Source organism: Chelonoidis abingdonii, chromosome 3 (genome assembly GCF_003597395.2).
Source record: "Chelonoidis abingdonii isolate Lonesome George chromosome 3, CheloAbing_2.0, whole genome shotgun sequence".
Taxonomy (NCBI): Eukaryota; Metazoa; Chordata; order Testudines; family Testudinidae; genus Chelonoidis; species Chelonoidis abingdonii.
The window spans coordinates 44,093,262-44,115,101 of record NC_133771.1 but is presented as its reverse complement, the minus strand read 5'-3'; the positions used below and the strand labels follow the sequence as shown (position 1 = coordinate 44,115,101).

General features: G+C 40.2%; 1 protein-coding gene across 1 annotated transcript in view; it reads left to right on the top strand.

Moving 5' to 3' along the window:
- CSMD1 (CUB and Sushi multiple domains 1) overlaps positions 1–21,840 on the top strand; it is a 2,093,217-nt gene that overhangs the window by 1,614,396 nt on the left and 456,981 nt on the right. The window contains exon 22 of the mRNA XM_075063712.1: positions 16,687–16,856. Within this exon, the coding sequence (XP_074919813.1) occupies positions 16,687–16,856 (170 nt within the window). The remainder of the gene's footprint in view (positions 1–16,686; positions 16,857–21,840) is intronic.

Below are 21,840 nucleotides of genomic sequence, written 5' to 3'. Positions count from 1 at the left end.
AAGACTCAGAGCTTCTGTGTCTTGGGGTCCCTCCAGGGAAAGTTTGGGGGGACCAGAGCGAGGCAGGCGCTGTAATTCCTGTCCGGTGGCAGCGAGATAAGATCCAAGCTGGTAATTAAGCTTGGAGGTTCATGCTAAGCACCCAGATTTTGGACGCTAAGGTCCAGATTTGGGAAAGATGCTTATGATATCTCCTTCTAGGCTTCTCTTGGTTTCATGCTCCTTATGCTTGTTTAAGTGGTATCTGATGCATCCTTGCTGTCTTCTCTGTCTGTTTCTGTAGTATTTTTCATGCATTTATCTGACACAGACACATACCCCCTCCACCAACCAATATTCAATGAAAAAGCCTCATCCCACATAGTTGAATTTCCTGGTTAGATTCACATGTCCCTTTGTTTTGGTTTGAGACTCTTATTGTTTCTTACATTTATCCTGAATGAAGGGAGCATGTTATACAGATGTCAGATTTTTATGTTATCTACGGAATGAAGATTTCTATTTGAATAGTATTAACTTCTGTGAAGTCATATCAAATTAAAATAGAATATTTATAAAGCTGCAATTACTTACATGACAGCTACATAAGGTAAATACAAAATACCTTACAAATTAATTCTATCCAATGTTTTCAAGATATAAAACAAGTAAAAACCCAATCCTGTACATCCATACGCACCTGAGTGGTACTTACTAATGCAAGTAGTTCCATTAAAGCCATTTTTCTCAAAGATCTCCAGATGGATTTGCATGTGGTGGATCCTTCCCCCTGCTTGGAGATCCATTGGTTTCAAACTATACCAAGGCACGCTGGTGTGAAGAAAGGTACGAGTGGGCTACTAATATGGGGAAGGGAAATTTCCCAACCCCCAACTCAGCAGCCAACCAGACCTCCAAGGAATGTCGTCCTCCCTACCAGTTTGGTCAGATCATCTGGTAGAGGTCTTTCCCGTCACCCCTTCCCCTGGTTCTTGTGAAACACACAGAAAGCTGAAGACCAGAAGTGCAGGCAATGCGATGTTTGTTGGGTTAGTTTCAAGTAACCAGATCCATAGCTGTACATGCCAGCAGGATCCGTTAATCAGTGTTCTGTTCCCAGCTCTGATGCTGCAGAGCCTTTGCCCTTGTCCCCATTCCCACCTCCTCCTCCTTAGCAGGTCCAAATATACCTGCAATGCCCGCCCCTACTCCCACCATTTACAAGTTATGGTCATCTTCTGTTTTGAAGGATCATGAGTCTGGGGTCTTTGTCCCACTTCTTTTATATCCCATGGGGGGGGATAAGCAGTGAGGTTGTGTCCTGGTCAATGCCAAGCTTTTCTTTGGCCTTTAGTGATGCTTATGCCTGACCCTCCATCCCTCCTTGCCTCCCTTAACTGGTTGCTTGACCTTGGCTTGAGAGAAGAGCAAGGCAGTCTTCCAGTGTATGCTCATATATTACACTCCCACCATACCCTGTAACACTTTTAACTCCATCTCTTATCATCCCATCTGCTTATGGGCAGATGTAACTCAAGGTGACTCTTTTCTTTGTTCACACATATTAATAAGAATATAATAGCATCAAAAAGTCAAACCCAAAATTCTATGCCAGGCTAACAAACAGGCCTATATAGTAACAGCATCTTTCCCACTCAGAGGGGATGAGGGTAGGGATAGAGATTCTTTGGCTAAAATGCCAGAGAATGATTTCCTATAACAATTGAATTAGCAAAGGAATGCATACGTGTAATTTTAATATTCAGTGACTGAATATTGATAACTGTTGAGCCAACATTTCAAAAATATGGAAGATATTGTTCAGTGATATATATTTCATCATGAGGAATTTATGTAAAGTGTTGAGATGGATGTATTAAAAGTACAATCTACAAAAGAATTTTGTACACAGTTTAAGGATATAGAGAGTCATGAAATGTATTTGATTAATTTACATAAGCTTTCTCTTGTTTAGTTGTGTTTATATTCCAAAGTTTACTCATAGGTATAATTTATTAAAATTGTCCTCTGCATCTGTTGCTTTGTGAAAGTCTTCATTTTGGTATGTGTAGACTTTCAGTCGTTAACTGTTAGGTGAATTTTAAGTTTAGGCTTCCCACTGAAATTAATATTGCTTAGTTTCTACTCTTGGCATATACTGTATGAATTGTTGTATGCACTTAAAAAGTTTTAATCATGGACTATTTCAATAGAAACTGTACTTTAATGAAAAGTGGCTGGATAAAGGTTTTACTTAAAAAGTCAGGCATATGAACCAGGTTTCATAAACTACACTTTTTCATGATAGAATCCCTTTGTTTGAAAATATGATGATTGATATTACTCAGATGTTTATTCTCCATTTGTTGACCAATGTTGTTTATGGAACACTTATTGTAAAAAAATTACGCAGCCTACATCTTGCAGAACTGAAAACAAAAATCTTCAGCCATTCAGAAGGTTCTCACGATGATAGTTTGTGGATTGTCTAAATTTGATGTTAAACAGCTTCCGTATTTTACTTTGTTCTTAGTACTTGTTATGCAGATATTATCTTGTTTTTTTTCCCGTTGAACTTAGGAATCAAGGTGCATGACAGCAGTAAATTAAGTAACAGGGAAAGTGGAATTTTTTGTTCTCAATCTGAACAATTGTATCTTCTGACCTACTGAACCATCAGTATAGTATTCTTGGTTTTTCTGAACCTATTGTAGTTTTCTTTGTATCTCATTTCAATAGTCTGTCAAATTTAGTAAAAAAAAATCCCAGATTTATTCAGCCAGGGGCAAGATTTAGAACTATTGATGTGGAAGAGGAGAATTAACCTGGCTTACTATCCTGGGACCAACACAGTTAAAACAACTTAGAAGGGAAAAGACATTTTACCTGCTTTTCATGTAATCCTTCAGACATTTTCTATCTTAACCTTTTACTAGGTCTTTTCACCCTTACATTTGCTTATACTACTGTTGTATGAGCAAAAATGCCAGAAAGAGTGGACACGCACCCTCTTTTGCCCCTTTTCTTCCCAGCATTCTTTCTCTGTCATGGCTGCAACTAAGGGATTTATACCACAGTTAAACTATCACAGCAAGCACATTACACTTCTATTTCATTTATGTAACCCAATTGACTAATGTTGCTTGTGTCTAAATCATTTTCACAACTGTGTACATGGCCGATGAAGCGAACTCATTTTTTGGTACTGTTTTATGCCCTAAATCGAATATTCGTAAAACAGGCTATGGGACAGCACAAAGTTCCTGTTGAAAAGATACAGAAACTGGGTGTTACATTATTTCATGTTTAATTAGTGTGGCTCCATTATTAAATTGTATGTAGCAGTTTATTTTTTATAATACATGAATGCTGAATTACAGTGGAATCTTTATGGAGGCACTGTTCATGTCATATTTGCATTACTATCACTAATGTATCACGTTCAGTGGTGTTATAGTAAATACCACATGAATAATTAATAGTGAGGTGCTAACATAAATTGACAACACTCTCTAATAAGTAGCTCTTCTTTAATAATTTGTTTGGTATTCACTGTAAAATACTTAATTATAATGAATCTATTTTGTCATGTTATAGTGGTGAATTGCAATTTCATAGGAATTCCAACATAAGTGACACTCCTGCCAGCCTGAACAGGACTGGTGAATTCCTTGGTATTATCAGTCCTTAGGATTTGAGTTTTATATTGTTGTTGTTACTTCCCTCACATCATATGATTTTAAAGGCCTTCATCTTTGAGCAATTTGGACCAAATCTGGAAATTCTTATTCATCTATAATTCAGTCCTCAGTCAGACAAAGCTCCCATTTAAGTTCTGTGGAAGCTGTGCCTTAAGGAAGAAATCTTTAAAAACATAACAATCTTTAAGGATTTGAAACATGCCACTGCCTGGCCCAAGGCTGTGCTGGTATGTGGAAGGGAGGTTCTGTCACAATCTATAAGGCTAGAGACAGCTGTTGTCAGATTTAACTTGCCAAATGTTTAGGTAGATTTATGAAGGAAATTATGTGACAAAGTTTAGCAAGTTAACTCAAATTACATTGATTTTATAGCAGTCTTTGATAACCATATCTTACAATTTTGAATTTTATAAACATAGACACAATTGTAGGTGGCTTTCAAAATCATTTTGGGTCACAGTTTGATTTCATGAAAACAAATGGTGATTTGATCAAGTCATGATCAAAGTCTCAATATATTGGAACCTCAAAATGGTTTCAGTTTTGAATTACCCGTATCTCAGCAAGAAAACTACAACATAGAAGAAACTAAAGAGAATGCAGTTTTGCAAAATGGAGTGTTAGGATATGGTTTGCAAAAGTAAAACAAGGTTTGGTTTGGATATCGCTCTCGTTTTATCCTAGCCACAAAGTTCAGTGTAAGAGAGCAGTTGTATGAATGATCCCTGTTTTGACTTGTTTCTAAACATTAAGCTATGCAAAATGTATCATTATTCACATATTAGAATTTTTTAAAAGTTTTCTTAAGAAGCCAGGTAATGGTCATGCATATCAGTCTAGATCAGGGTCAGCAACCTCTGGTACGCAGCTTGCCAGGCTAAACACCCTGGCGGGCCGGGACATTTTGTTTACCTGCTGCATCTGCAGATTCAGCCAATTGTGGCTCCCATTGGCCATGGTTTACTGCTCCAGGCCAATGGGGGTGACGGGAAGCAGCGTGGGCCAAGGGATGAGCTGGCCGGGGCTTCCCGCCGCCCCCATTGGCCCACGTGCCAGAGGTTGCCAACCCCTGGTCTAGATACTTTATTGACTGGTAACGGAGAGAGAGAGAGAGCAAAGATGTGATGAGTCTCTAATCTTTATATTAAAAACAGAGAATTCCATCTATCCTGTTATCCTTTCAGGCCAAAATATGTGACCAGATTCACCCTGAGGACAAGAGTTGAGAACTGGTATGAGTGATGTCTAAATCTTGAAACCAATCAAGCAAAACCAAAAGCACAACTTTGATGCTTTGAACACAGTGGAAAAACTCTTCCCTCAGTCCTGGGCAGGGGTGGTGGTGCAGAGCAGTTATTGGCTTGGGAGCAAGAAATAACTCTGCTCTCACTGGCAATCTTTTTTAACCCCTGCCAGTATGAGGGATGTGTCATGTGCATCCGTACGTGCCTGGGCTTACTACTGCACATATTCTTCCAATCATAAAGGGTCACTAGAAGCCCATTCCAGTCACCCAGAGATCAGCCTCCCAACTCAAACAGGAAAAAGGAAATAGAAACATATAGGTCAGGTGTATATTCATTCTGTAATGAGTTAGAGATTAGCATTTCAGTGCACACTTTAAATTGAAAGCTTGTTACTTCTCTAACTTTCTCTCCTTGGATCTACTTAAAATATTTTCAAGCTTTTTTAAACTATTCAAACTGTTGTATAAACCTTATTGTTGCAATTTTTACATGAAATGTATTGGGTGTGATTTCAATTTAGATTTTGTTGTTATTGGTAAGTCAGCATTTCAGTTTGAGTGTTCCTGTGAGTATACTTAGAACTTTGTTTGTTTTTTATAGATTTTATACTTATATTCAGAAACTGTTCGATAGTCTTCAAAAGCTCATTCTGCCATGGCTTCTTTTATCCATTTCAAGGTGCCAAAATTAAAGAAAAAGCAAGTTACTTGTTTAAAGCATGTTTACTTGCCTCCCAAACAAAATAACAAAATTATCTTGTTCCAGCCATGCTTTTCTCAGTACAGGAGCAGGAGAAATTTAAGAAGGTGAATTTAAACCACCATCTTAATACTTCCTCTCAGAGCCGGATTAACCCATAGGCTAATAAGGCTATAGCCTTAGGCCCTCCTATTTGTAGGCCCTACTTTAGGCCCTAATTTTTAGGCCCTCCTATTTTTAGGCCCTACTGTAGGCCCTCCATTCCATATTGAAGTAACAGCTGAGCAACGGTAGTAGGGCCATCAGAATTTTTTTGTGTCATTAGATATTGCTTTGTACAAATTAATCCATTAAGATGGTGAATTCAATTTATGGTGGTTGTGATTTTGTCTTTGTGGGCTAAGTAAGTGTTTGTGGGCCCAAGCAATATTGAACTTTTTACGCAGTAGGCCTATACTTGACAATAGAAACCATGTCTAAGAAAGGAGGATGGCAGAAATTGAAGGAGGCCAAAGAAAGAGGGCAAAGACAAGATGTAGTGCTGAAAGGTTCTCCTTCTCTGCTAACATTTTTTTTCTCCTACTAAGTCTGGTAGTGAGGAAGTCCAGGTGAATACCAGCCCAAGTGAACCTGCTGCACCTGCACCTGATGAAAAGGAGAAGTCTCCTGTGCTTCTCTAGCTGCAGTCTCACACCACTCATCTGAAGACTTTCCCAGTGATAGTAACATAAAAATATCCTCCTCCAATGATCCAGGCGAGTGGGACAGGATTTCTCAAGATCTCCTTTCATATTGGACTGAGAAGGGCCCATAGAAATGCCAGAATCTAGATGACAGGTTTCAGAGTGGTTTCAGGTTTCAGAATCTGGATGCTGACTTTTCATTGATAAAGTGAGAGTACACATGAGTCGCTATGCAACCACATCAGTGTTTGAATATGTGAAGCCTAACAAACATATTGGCAAGTGAGACTGGCTCATCTATTCTAAGAAGAAAGTGCACTGTTTTTCTTGCTGCCTATTTTCTGATATCAGTAAGTAGGGAATGTTCTGCAAAGGCTTCGATGATTAGAAGAATACTGCATACATTGCCAATCAGCAGCTACCATGATCACTCACCAATGAGTGAGCAGCATACATTGTCAGCTAGCAGTTACCATGCCCGAAAGAAAGTTAGTGACAGAATGGATACCCAAATGGAAAACCAGCTTTAATGTGAGCTGGGTATGGGCCAGTGTGGGTTCTTACTGGTATGGAGTACCGGCTCACTTTCACCCCTGAGTGTGAGAGAGCTTCAAGGATGAGGAATCTCAAAAATCAGCAACAAGAAAAGATGTGAAGATTCTGAGTGATGAAATGCACACTTTGGAAACTGGTATTTTGTGTGAGGTCTGGAATGATATACTTCAGCCATTCAGCAGATGCAGTCTCAGCTTGCAAACTGCTCAGATTGATCTTTCCTCTGCTGTAAACCTAATGAGGAGTCTTGGAACTGTTCTTCAACAAATGTGAGATAGTTTTGACGAGTATGAAATGTGGGGGCCGCAAGGACTGCTAACCATGAGTATAAGTCAGCCAAATGCCACAAAAGACAGAAGACGTGACAATGCAACTGCCCACTCATTCCATGACAAGGAAGCCTTCAGAGTTAATACCTTCATCGCAATCATTGACAAACTGAAGAGGTCATTAGAACATCAGATCAAGGCTTACGAAAATATTGACAAAACCTTTAGTGTACTGATAATTTTTTTGCCTAACATTTCAAGTTCCGAAGTCAGTGACAGTATCAAATGTTTGTGTCAGAAGTACCCAGACAATATCCCAGTAGATTTTACGATACTAAAGAATTTCTTCAATTTGTTGAATTCACATCACTCTCTGATATAGAGAGAAAAGATGACAAAAGCAAATCTATTTGGATGTACCGAGTTATCACTAAATCCAGTGTGACAGAATGTTTCCTAAATGTTGAAACTGCGTTATGGCTGTATTTGTCACTAGTGATCACTAGCTGTAATGGAGAAGGTTCCTTCTCTCTTCTAACAAGGGTCAGAAATGTCCTCTGATCCAGCATGACTCAATAGCGTCTCAGTGCTTTGTCCTTCTTGAGCATTGAGAATGAAATCGTCAGGTCTTTGAATGATGATGACATCATTCATGACTTTGCCACATGAAACAAATTGTTTGTTTGAAGAATTCAGTGTAGTGAGAATAGAATAAACTTGTTAATTTTACATTAATACGTACATATGCATGTAGATAAATGTTTGATCACTTCATAATTTTTTTTTGCAAGATGTAATTCATACTTAGGCCCACCCCAACCATTGGCGCTAGGCCCCTTGTAATCTTAATCAAGCCCTGCTTCCTCCATTCTCTGCTGGCTGTGGGCCTCAAAGAGTGTTCTGACATGCCCCAGTGCTTATGTCTGTAAGGGGTCATTTATGCAGACTGGAGACAGCCAAACACAAATGTAGGTAATTGAGAGCTGAATTCAGCAGAAGCTTCTTCATATAATGGCCCAGTTTAAGAACAACAGAAATTCCTTCCTTAATAGCAGCTACCCTGAGTTCTGTCACTTTTTAAAAGATCAGTTTAGGGAAACATCGAGGTTTGTTCTTTTTCTACTAATTCTTTTTCAGCATCACTCTTCTCTTTCTCCTTTGACCATCCACCTATGTACAAGCAGTAGAGCACCACTAATTGGTTCAGCAGGAGCACTCATGAAATTTTAGCAGGGGAGAAAGAGATGGAAACCAAAGCAGACTTTATGCCCAAGAATGCAGCAATCCCCTGCCCACACAGGAACAGCAAGGACCAGTTGAGCAGCGTGGCCCATTACCAGGCCCTCTGCTCCTCATCCTCATGCTGAAGAACAGGCTTTAGCTAAGCCATTAAGAAAGGCGTTCACTGTTCCTAAATTACCTGGGGATGAGAGAGTGTGGGAGAGGCTTTTAATAGAAACAGTCATAAATCCCTAAATCCATAGATCACATTTGAAAAATGCTTATGTAATACACATGAAAAAAAAAGGACCGTAAGTGAAATATGATAATTTGAATGTAAGGAGTTTTTCTGAGCTATTAAACAATAAATTAATTCTAATTCATTCTAATATATGTGTGTGTGTGTGTGTATATATATATATATATATATATATATATATATTAGAATTGAAATACAGTTCCATGCCCAGAAAAGTCCTTCTTACTTTTTTACATGCAGTATATATATATTTTTAATCACTGCCTCTTCAACTCACACTCAAACTCAACATGCTACCTGTATGGTCTGATGAGAACAAAGTAGTTCTATTTTCAGTCTAAATCAGGAATAACATGCTGTTTCTTTCTTTGTCTTTTCATTTTTCTTTTTTTTGAATTCTTTAAGCCTCAAACCATTGTGAACTAGTTAGCAGACGCCCCCCCCCCCCCCCCCATGCCCTTCCTGGAGCATATTTCAAGAAGCAGGTTGCTTTGTCCTTCTGGATGCTAGTTTCCTTTCATTTATTTTGACTTGTAAGGAATTAGCATGGTGTTGGCAGCTTCAGAGCAAATTCCCTACTACTTTCATGTATTTGTGTTCCACTTACCAAAGACAGACTTTTACAAATTTTCCTGATAACTTTTATTAAAACAATTCTCATCATTCACTGGTTAGGTATACTTGCATAATGTATTTAAGATACTTAAACAAGCTGACAGTGTAGCTATAATAATTTATTTTAACTACAATGTCTAACGTGCAAATATTATTTGATCCTAAATACATAAAGTAAAAATAAGGATTAATACATAGAACTTTTCTCTGAGAAGCGAGAGATATTACTGACTGGATTGATTCACCTAAACTGTGAGTCTTCATGAGCCATTTTTCAAAGTGTTTATTCACTGGGAGAAAATTTATATACAGTCATTCACATTCTCCTTTTTTGTATCAGCTATTTAGTAGTTGCATTAGCTACTTTGCACAGAAGGTGTTGCTGTGGATGGCAGTAGCTTTAAACAAAACAAAACACTTCTAAATTAAAGGAAAATGGAAAAGACAGACTAAGAGATTTCAAAGATAAATGTTGCAACAGTAGTAAATTTTAAGAAATCTACCTTTATGATTATTTCGTATTAACCTCATGTGGCTCTGTACATATACACAGTACTATAGAGTGGCAGATCAGCAAGAAACACACAATACATCCATGCCCTGAAGGGCATAAAATAGAAGGGTCTGATTCTGCAAATATAGAATATGGGACTAGATCCTCAGCAGGTGTAAATTAGTGTAGCTCCAGTAACTTGACCATAGCTACAGTGATTTGCACTAGCTGAGTCAGTGGCCCAAACTGTTTATAGAATCATAGATTCCAAGGCCTGATGGGACCTTAATAATCATCTAGTCTGACTTTCAGTATAACACAGGTCATAAACTTCCCCAAAATAATTCCTAGAACATATCTTTTAGGAAAAAAATCTGATCTTGATTTGAAAATTTTCAGTGATTAAGAATCCACCATGACATTTGGTGAACCATTGTCAGGATTCTTTTTTCCTAATTTACCTAAAAAACTCCTTGTCATTAAGACTATAGGGATTACTCCCAATAGTAATTACTATATCCGTTAGTGTTTGCTGGATGAGGTCCTAAAATCATAAAGACAAAGGGAATATTGTGGAGTGAAGCATGGGTGGAACATAAAGAGAAGAGGGCTATAGGTGGTATTTGCATAGATGTAAGTAACGATGAAGTTAATAGGTGGTGGCTTCAAGGAGCTTGAACTTCATATGGAAGACGAGTGACTGTTGTTGCCATTCAGGGAGTTTCACATCGCTCTGATGCATACACAAATGGTTTCCTGTGTCCACGAAAGTTTGGCAAGGCTGGTTATGTCATCATCGTTGTTCAGTATTAGCCTGGATTGGTCGATGGAGAAACTTGAAGAGGCACCTGTTGGTGTCACTGAGCTGAAGACCATTCTCATTTGAATTCTTGTATATGTCAGCGACTTCGTCTTGTTGGATAAGTTTGTTGAATCACTACAGCTCATGGCTGATTTTGTCAGGAAAGAAGCAGCACAAATTGGTCTGGTTATTAATCTGGATGAAACTAAGCCGTTGGCCATTACTATCAAGCAGACTCCAGCTCCAGATTACAACCATTTTAGTATTAACCTATTTAGATAGGGCATCGAGCAGATGGCAGTTGTGAAATATTTGGGTAGAATCATAGACAGTACTGGAAGATGATATACAGATGCAGACACTTGCATAAGCAGCAGCTGCTGTCATGTTTTGAGCCCTTCAGCAACCTCTGTGGGGACATCATGACATCAAACTTTTTAGGCTGCAGAGGATTTAAAAACTCATGGTTATGGCAACTCTATTGTATGGAAGTGAAACGTGGGTGCTGAGGAAGGCTGAAGAACACCGGACTGACATTTTCAGTTCTTGTTGTCTTCCTCAGATGCTCCATCTCAAGAGTCAGACCGTGATCAGAAAAGAGGATATTCAAAGCCTAATCCAGCAACTGTCTCAGTCAGCATGGGTTTTGTTTCAGCAGCTTCCATGATATGGACATTGTTGCAGTTATGACAATATCCTGGACAAACCTTATGAATTTAAATCTTGCTGAATTAATTTTAAGTATTTTGGAAGTCCATTTTTTAAAATGTTTGTGTACCATTGTATGATTGTATAGAACTTCTTTAGGAGGAAGAAAGAACGAATGCAATCTCTGCAAAATGTTAGGAACTTTAACGAGCTTTTTGAAATTGTGAACTTTTGAAATTAAGTGAATTTCCCAGGAAATCTCTAGGAGGAATGGATATGCTAATATAATTCCTCTGTTTATCAACTTCTCTGAAGCTTCACCCTGGAGTGTGGACCCATTGTCTTGCTGATGACCTATTCAAAGAGCCAAACTGGATAAATGAATGGCTCTCTTACTCCTGAAGTTGTTTGTTTTTAGCTGAAGTTGTGTTGAACTTGTGACCATAGGAAAAACTACTAATCATCAACCAGAAACCATGTTGGAGTTTGGGTGTTCTCTAGTAAGATTATTAGCATGTGTGTGTATTTTTTTATTGTTTTTTTAATAAGTCCTCTCTATTTTTTGTATCATAAGAATAAAATGTGCTTCCTTAGAAATAGCTATGTGGTAGCTTAACTGTGAAAATTACACTGTGCCATCTCTGAAGAGAAGGCAAAAACCTCCTTAGGCTGTATTTTGCTGAGAATATCATAGGATAGGCTGGAAACTCTTCAGCCTTGAAATGCCTTGGTTGGAAGGGATAAATACATGTCTTTTCACCCAAGAGAAGCAAGAGCTGGGCAGCTGGAAGCATGAGAGTGGGTTCCCCCTGCTGGATCACTGAGGGATAATACAGGTACAGTTGCCCTGAACTGTGATAGACATAGAACGGAAGACCAATGAATTCCAAAGTTTGTGTACCAAGCAATACCTCTACATAGCTGACAATGACCTGGATGCCAAAAGCTTTGGTGGCACAATAAGACTGTCAACGGTGGACATAAACTGAATATACAACCAGACCACCTTAAGTACCTTGCTAAAGAGTAATTCAGATGGTACTCAACTGGCAAGAAGACCATGCCTCTGCAATTTTACATGATGGTGATGATGTAGTGGGATCTGGTTAAGGGGAACTTTGCCTAGACTGTGATTTTATTAAATTAGAGGGGTCAGGGAAGAGGGTATGCTTGTAAATATTGTGGAACATATTTTGGAAAACAAAGGAGTCATAAGAATTTGGTAAACTTATTTTTTGAATCCTCATCAAGAATCCTCATACTTCCCCATCTATTATTTCCAGCTCTTGGTTGTCGTCATGTCTACCTTTAGATTGTATACTCTTTGGGGTAGGAAATGTGTCTAGACACATTTTCAATAAAGCCTCTTGTACACAGTGGCTGCTAAGAAATAATAATGATCATGGTTTCTTCCCCATTAAAATAATAATTCTTTATACAAGTCATTTTCCTAATTGGTAAAAGCAGTAAAGAGTCCTGTGGTACCTTGCAGACTAACAGACATATTGAAGCATGAGCTTTTGTGAGTGAATGCATGCATCCGCCAAGGTGGGTATTCACCCACGAAAGCTCATGCTGCAATACGTCTGTTAGTCTGTAAGGTGCCAAAGGACTCTTTACTGCTTTTACAGATCCAGACTAACAAAGCTACCCCTCTGATACTTCCTAACTGGGAATGATATTTAATAGGTTTACAGTTGTTATTGCTTTTTGAGGTTAGTTCAGTGTTAATTTTATATTACTTCATAGATATTAATACTGCAGGACTATACCTGTTTTGTTGGTAATACCTACTGGTATCGTGTATGTCCTCCTGGTTATCATTTGATTACTGTAGGTATATTATTTTTTAATAAGTAATTTACAGCCAATGTGTTTTAGTTCTTTGCAGAAGATAGAGAGGCAACATGAATTAAGCCTAAGGAAACAAAGATATATGTATTCCTCAAGGAGTATTTTCGTATCAATCTTTATCTGAGCAGACCCCTCTTTGTGGAAAAGTTTGTATAGGGTACCTGAACTTTCTACATGAGACAAGACTTCCTCAGTATACTGCCAGAATTTTTGTTAATTATTTACCAAAAAAGTCATCTGCAGTGATTCTTCACTGGATAAATACTAATTTAAATGAAATTCATAATGTTAAATTAAATGATAAATTCAGAAATATATGAAGTTATACTCCTCTACCAGGATATAATGGGGTCCTCAGGAGACATAAAATCTCACCGCTTTATAGGTGAGACCACTTATATCAAACTTGCTTTGCCCCCCCTTCCTTGTTCCCTGACCACCCCCTCCAGAGACCCCCATCTCTAATCACCCCCAGGCCCCATCCCCTACCCAACCACCCTGTCCCCTGACTGCTCCGACCCCTATCCACCCGCGCCCCCTGACAGGCCAGGCAGTCACCGGCAGCGGCGGGAAGCAGAGCAGCCCAGCACCAGTCCACTCCAGTCTTCCAGCTCCCAGCTGCGGTACTCCACTTCCCACCGTCGGTGAGTGCAGGGAGGTTGGAGAAAGCCCACCCCCGGCCCCCCGCAACCTGCGGCAGGAAGTGGAGTGACGTGGCCTCAGCCCACTCTGGTTTCCTTGCCCCAGCCATGTTGCTGGGGGGCGGCTGGGGAAAGGTCCTGCACTCACCTGCGGCGGGAAGTGGAGCACCACGGCTGGGACTGGGCTGCTCTGCTTCCTGCCGCTGCCGGTGAGTGCAGGGAGGTTGGGTAAAGGATGCCCTTTGCACTCACCGATGGCGGGAAGCGGAGCAGCCCGGCCCCAGCCTGCTCCACTCTGCCAGCCCCCAGCCGCGGTACTCTGCTTCCCACCGCAGATGAGTGCAGGGAGGTTGGGGAAAGGATACCCCCCGTACTCACCTGCAGCGGGAAGCGGAGAGCTGCGGCTGGGGGCTGGCGGAGTAGAGCGGGCTGGGGCTAGGCAGCTCTGCTTCCGCCACTGCTGGTGATTGCGGGGGGGATCTTTTCCCCCAACCCCCCTCCCCCAAGCGACACGGCTGGGGCCGGAGTGAGGGAAGCGGAGCGGCTGCTCTCGTCTCCCAGCTAATCTCCTGGGCCACTCTGGGACTGTGAGGTCCCCAAAAGTGCCCTGCCACAGCTCCTGCCTTGGGAGGGGGACCCCCTGACCACCTCCGAGACCCTCTGTCCCTTATCGAACCCTCGGGCCTGGCCCGGCACCGTTAACACGCTGCTCAGAGCAGCACGTCAGAGCTTTACCTCATTGTATGCGAATCCGCCTTATATCGGGTTGCGTTATATCGGGGTAGAGGTGTATTTGTGTCAACACTTTGGGCTTTGCATCTACTGACTGTAATAATGGCACTGTGTAGAATTGATTTTATATACTTAATTAGTTCCTTTCATAGATTCAGTAGGTTTAATTAGCGTATCTATGACCATGTATAATATCTCTTGTTTATGTGATCGAGCTTTTGTAAGGGGAAGATATCTTGCCCTGACTTGGTTTGTGGAATTTATCTAAGATATCTTTTCTACCTATGACTATTGACTCAGTGGCAGATTCTCCAATCTACTAAAACTTCTTTGTGCCATATATGCAGGGCAAAGTGGCCTTAAGTTTGGCTGGAGATATCCATGGGAGAATCCCCCACCGTAGGAAACCTATCTGCTGGTGCAGGTGGCTCTGCTGCCTACTCTAACTTCTGTCCCCTTACCCAGAATTTAAAGGGAAAGGCAATGCAACATCTGGGCAGGATGAGGAGCAGAGGAAGCATAATGAAGTAGAGCTCCACTGCATTTGATCCTCCACAAGTCCGGACTGACCTCTAATTTATGCCAAGGTGGGATGGCCCCGAATCAAGGAGACACAATCCAGCCCTGTTGCTTCTCTTGTCCATACTATCTAAACAGATCTAAAATAGAGAGCAGAATCAAGACTTATATGTGAGATAGTCAATCTCTTCTCTTTCTTCTTTTTGTAATTGTTGGAAATATGTAATGAAATCAATTGTAGCAGAGGAATTTTAAAAACAAAAACTGCAAAATTCTTAGGAGTCAGAAACTTCCAAAGTTGATATTACCTGTTAAGGCCATACTTGGTTTTGGAGTCAGTCTTTTGGCAATTGATTATTTATATATAGATATAATATATGCATTTCTCCATGAGGATGTTCCCAGAAAAAATGCATTAACATTCCAGATAACATTGTGTTACATTTTCAAAAGGGACCTCTAAATTTGTACCTCAAAATTATGCTTAGACCAACTTACAAATGCACATTCCCATTTGGAAGTGTGAATGGGTGCATTAGTTTAGAAACAACCTTTGAACGTGACCTAAGAATCTATTTTAAATCTACACAAGAGAGGATATCCAGAGAGACTGTTGAAACATTGCCATTAATCTGCTCACACATAGTATTTGAAATTTCTGTGGTTGAAGGTTTACAAATTTCTTAGCTATTATTTCATTTGATGTGGGTTTCGGTCTGGCTCAGCATTTTTCACTCAGAACAATACACTGTATTTTATTTTTTTGCCTCATATTTAAGTTTTATTATTCAGTCCAATATAAATTATATATTTTAAAGTTCCAGTAGTATCTACATACCAGTTTGTGACTGTAGTTCAGAACAGGTAAATATAGTTCTATATATTTTTTCCCCAAAACTGCTAATATTTAGATTCTGTTTTTAAACAGTATTTCATTCTTTTCTCCTTTGCTTAAGTCCTGAGTTTTGAAGGTATCATTTGTGACTTAGCATATCTATATTGCATTCTTGAAATACTTTCGTTACTCTTCAATCAGAAAACAAGCTAAGTCCACAGCCTAAACCTTCACCTCATGCTGCACACCTTCCTTTTCAGACAGGCAATAAAATAACTCTCTTTATTGCTGAGAGGGAAGGGAAGGTCTTTTCTGTCCACTCTCCATACTGCTGGGAGAAGGCTTCATCCACTCTTCAGTTGTGAAGGAGGGTAGCTGTTGATTTCATCCTTGGCAGATGTCAGCAGCTTCTTTATTGCTGATGGAAGAAACTGTTCCAATAGCTATCATACTGTCAGATTTTTGTTTTCTACCTTAGGACTTGACTCTCCATTTTGTCTAGTATTTTTTATCAGGTAAAAGAGGGAGTCAATGTGATCAGTGCTCCCCTTATTTCTGCCTAAGACCACAACAGCTGTCAGATGTGCTTCAACAAAACATTCAATTTCTATGTGATCAGTCCTCCCACCTTGTTTGGGTGGGTCGATCTGCTGAGAGAACTAATAGGGACATTGAAGGCTAGGGGAAGTAGACCAAGGTAACCTGAATTTCCCTTAGTCTAAAAGCAAAGCATGTGGTTGTTGTTTCTGTGGTCGTTGTTTTGGTAATTTGTCAATCGAAGGTAAAGTACAGAAGTATCATTTCTCTCAGATAGTCCCTATTACTTAAGAATTGTAAAAGAGACAGTGTTAGGTTTGAATATAATCATTATTTTATATTCTTGAAATGGATAATCCACCTTTTAATTTATTTTTAATGTGCCTATTTCCTTTAGCTGAATGTGGAGCAAGTGTCTCTGGAAATGAAGGAACATTGTTGTCTCCAAATTTTCCATCTAACTATGACAACAACCACGAATGCATCTATAAAATTGAAACAGAGGCTGGTAAAGGGATCCATCTTAGAGCCAGGAGCTTTCAACTGCATGAAGGAGACATTGTTAAGGTAAAAGAAAATCTGTTTCATTGTCTACTACCCTCTCTCCTCACTGTACGTGAGCAATTTGTGTGTGTGTGTGTAAATGAAATACAGAATGAAATTTTATATATACATACAATACAAATTTAATTCTCTATTTCATCTGTATTTAATATAAAGAAAGATGATACTGGTCAGCTGTGATTTATATGCATGCGTGTGTAAATATATATAAATATATACACACACATATATAGCTATAGATAGATCGATGTATGGATAGATAGATATATCTCTCTCTCTCGCTATATATATGTGTGTGTGTGTGTTTAAAATATATTTTGCTAGATATATTATAACCCATAGCTGACAGGCTTCACCTTTCTTTTTATTAAATGCAAATGAAATAGGGAACTGCATTAAGATTGCAATACAGCAAGTAGAAATATCATGCTTTTATAATGATGACAATGAAAAGAAAACCTAAATTGTGATCCTGAATAATTTAAGAAATTGATTTCTATCCAAAGTGAACATGTTTATATCTACAGAGCTGTGAGTACTTCGTGAGGGCAGTATCTGATCCTGGATGCCCCTTTTATTCTTAAGGTTTTGCTTTTCCATTTTGTTAACCTGTGCAATAATACTAATTAAGAATGACCAAATAATGAATATCCATCTCATCATTGAAAAATGTGAGGAGTATAATCATCCATTGATCATGTACTTTATTGACTACACAGAAGTGTTTGATACCATCCAACATGACTAACTTTTGAGGATAGTGGCTGGTATGGGGATTTCAGAGCACCTCATTGAACTCATCACAAGTCTCTACTACCACCAGCAGACCACGGTGTGAACAGTAGTAGGCAGCACTGGTCTGGATGTGAAACAAGGATGTATTTTGCCCCAAGCCTCTTTAATCTAGATACCTAATTTATTATGAGACAAGCCTCGGAATGTTTTGATAAAGGAGCTGGGATTTCCATTGCCATCAGATCTGCTGATAGCACAACATTCTTTGCTGCAACTACTGATGCAATGCAACAAATGTTGAAGTATGTAAAAACAATTAGTGAGGAATATGGGCTACTCCTGAATGTGATTAAATCAAAATGTATTTACATTGATACTAGCAAAAACAGGATGCAAGACAACATCATGATTAACAGACAAGCTGTATAAAAGTAGATACATTTAATTGTCTCAGATCATATATATCCAGCCAACAAGGCTATCCCAAAGAAATCAGAAGACGACTAGGGATGGTTCGCTCAGCTATTGACTTCTGTAAGAAAATGTGGAAGAAACATGGCATCTCAAAATGTACGAAGGTGTTTCTAGTGAAAAGCCTTATTTTTTACTGTAGAGATGTATGGATGTAAATCATGGGATGTTAATGCTTTAGACAAGAAGAAAACTGAACAATTGAAATGTGGCGCTGCTGAAGACTCTTGCATATCTCCTGGATGGAAACAAAGATGACTGCTTATATTAGAAATATTATTGGAGAGAAATAGACCCTGATGTTGGAAATCAAAGCTACAAAATTATGTGCTTTGGTCATATTAGGCGTACAGGTTGGAAATAGCTTTGAGAAAGTTACTGAAAGAATGGTGGAAGGTCATCATCGTAGGGGATAACCAGCGAGGAGATGGATGGATGTGTATGGCAGATCACTGGAAGTTAGTGCTAAAAATTTCGTAAAGGCTTCTGAAAATTCCATGATGCATTGACATTCATACATGAAAAAATGTATTTAACAGTGTTAATTTCATTCAAAAGTATTTTCTTTGCTCATTTGAGAAACGAAGAGCTATACTACTGTTAGTGCTGCGGAGTATTGTTAAGGCTGGTAAGTGCTGCTGTTCCTGGAGCCAGTGCTAGCTGCACTAGCAGTGAGTGCAGATGGCAGATTCAGCAGACCTTGATGTTGTTCATAAAGAAAGACCATAGGTTAGGTTTGTCGACAAAGCACAGTACTATTGCCCTGGCTCAATGGTTACAGGTACACTAACACATGTATGCTTGCGACAATGGTACTAATTCAGTCAGCACACCACGAAGCTGTCCCCTAGACTTGTACAAAGATGCCCCTCCTATGACTTCTCCTTTTATACATTGATTCAGACAAGTTACATATTACCATCTATATATTGCTACCATCCTTGAATCTGCTAGTTCAAACAAAACATTTTCATCCATTACCCTGGAATCCCCTCTTTATCTTATGAGGGGCTGGTGTGTTCTTGTACCATCTCGTGTGGAATTTGTTTACACAGCTACTTGAAAACTCTGGGTTTTCTGGTACCATCCTCTCTCATCAGGAAAGTGCTTACTTGATGAGCTGACATCTAGTGTGTTACTATTCTACCAAAGCCAGGCCTACTTTCATTCACTCTTTCTGCTATGCCTAGGGCTCCAACAAGACCTACAACTACAAATCCGTAACTGTAATAATGTTGCAACAAAGATCCAGACCTATGATTACAGAAGGTTTGTTTTGCCTCACTTACCTCTCTAAATAGTCCCATTGAGAAATAATACTTTGAAAATCTACTTTCATATTTTTAATGTACCTATGGGCATAGTTTTTATGCCCCTCCCCACTTTTTAATAATTACTCTTATATTTTACAAGGCACAAAAATACGTAACGGATCTAAATTATCTGGCATATCCTAAATTACTACTTCATATTTATGTTTCTGACTTCTAGACATTGGACAGTGCTTGAAGTTATCACATAACTGAGTTTGGTTATATAACTTCCAAGTTTTGACTTTCATGATTACGTTCTAGTTTTGATGCTAGCAATAACTGTTTACTTTTGTGGCCTGGCTGTGCAATTGTTACTCCACTGAATAGTTGGTTACCCCACAAATAGTTCCATTGATTTAATGATTAAAGGGCCAAAATGTAATTGCCTTACTTTTGTGTGGTTTCTTATTCACATCAATGAGGCTACTCCTGTGAATAAGGAAATCAGAATTGGGTCCTATACTGTATATGCTTTGCAAAATATAGTATAGATATTGAGGGATATAAGGAAAGTGGGAGATATTAGAAAAGAGGAATGGGAGGGTGTGTCAATGTTTCCCACTTTTTCAAAGGGAGAAACTGGTATCTCTGTCAAGAAAAGGATTTGTTTAATAAACACCAAAATGGTATTTTGAATTTTAGAGCCAAATTTTCCCTAAATTTATGTTGGACTCTGATGACAGAAATCAGAGAGCTGGGCACCTGCTGGTAGAAAACCCACTCATCTGTGTGTGAGGTAGGTTGGAGGTGTGGGAGTGTAGGAAATGGCCACAACCTCACCCTATGTTCGACGATATAGAGAAGGCCAAGTATTGCCCGAAAAGTGAATCTAGAAGAATGGGAACAGGTAGGATGCATGAGTCCTCAGTGTAGCCTCTGTCTGGTCCCTTACTGAACCCTTACTGGTACCTAAGGCACAGATCCCAGGCTGCAGCTGCTGCATTCAGCCCAGTTTAGGAGGTAGAGTGCAAAAGTAGCTCTAAGATTTTCATCCCAGAGTTCTTGGGTAAGTTGGGTGCTGTTTGCCAAAAACTTCTACGGCCATGTCCTTCTGGCAACCAAGAATCATCACGAAATAAGGCTGAATTGATGATGCCTCCATTTACCAGAAGCATGTTTTTTGTACCAGGGTCAATGGAGCTGTTGCAAGGGGAATCCTTCTTTGGATGGTTAAACAGTTTTTAGGGAAGCTGCCCCATCACATATGGAAATCTATGCCTAAGACTGTCCTCCCCTAGTGCAACTCCTAAGAAGAAACTAAATTCCCTTTCTCCACTCAGCTCTACTTTTAGAGGTACAAGTGGCCTATTGCAATTTAATAATCTTCTTTCGGTGACTGTCCATGTGCGTTTCACTTCTGATGCCCATCTTACTCCACGTACATGACATTGGATTCTTTTGGCCAGCAGTGTTTGTAGCTGTCCTGTACCCAGAGTGTCCTCCCATCCTCCCCCTACATCCTCAAGAGCATAAAGGGCAGAGCAGGCCCAACAGCCCTTTTGTTAGTTCTTACCACCTGTGGCTGCAAAATGGAAGCCCGCAGTGTCCACATCCCTGGATACTGTGCAAAACAATTAATCTTATTTGTACATAGTTATTGAAGTTTCTGTTCGTGTATGTGGTGGGACAGCGACTCACCGACGCGGCCTCTCCTGCTGCTTGTCCTAGGAATTAGCTCTTCCAGCCCAGAGTGCCCTCTGCAGGCTGGTGTCTCACCTGCGACTGGTCCCCGTGTCTCTTCTACGTCAGGGTTCTGCTCCCAGCAGTAACTCACAATCTGGGTCTCCCCATCCAGGGGAACCCCCAACCCACTATCCCCACCTTGCCTCAATGGCTACTGCTAGTCCCATCTAGCCCCCATTCACAGGGGCAGACTGCAGTCTGTAAACCACTCATCATCGGCCAGAAGGGTTAGAGCCTTCTGCCTTTGCCTGTCTCTGGGCAACTCTGCAGGCCTAGTACCCTTTTGGCCTTTTTAGCAAGGCCTGCAGCCTGGGATTTTACTAGGCTGGAGCTCCCCAGCTCCCTCTGCCCTTCCCCAGCACTGCTCCACCTCAGGTACCCTTCTCAGCTCCCACCCACTTCTAGCAAGGAGACGACTCACTGGCATGGTGCTTCCTGCTGGTTGTCTAGGGAATCAGCTCTTTCCAGCCCGAAGCGCCCTCTGCAGGCCAGTGTCTTGCCTGCCACTGGCCCCCGTGTCCCTCCCAGACCCTGGTGCCCTTCTATGTTAGGGTTCTGCCCCTGTAGTAACCCACAATCTGCGTCTCCACACCCAGGGGAAACCCCAACCTCCTAACCCCACCTTGACTCAGTGGCTACTGCCAGTCATCAACTAGCCCCTGCTCCCTGGGGCAGACTGCAGTCTGTAAACCAATCATCATCGGCAAGGTGGGTCAGACCAGCTGCCTCTGCCTATTTCTGGGTTCCTCTCTGCAGCCCTAGTACCCTTTGTGGGCCCTTAACTT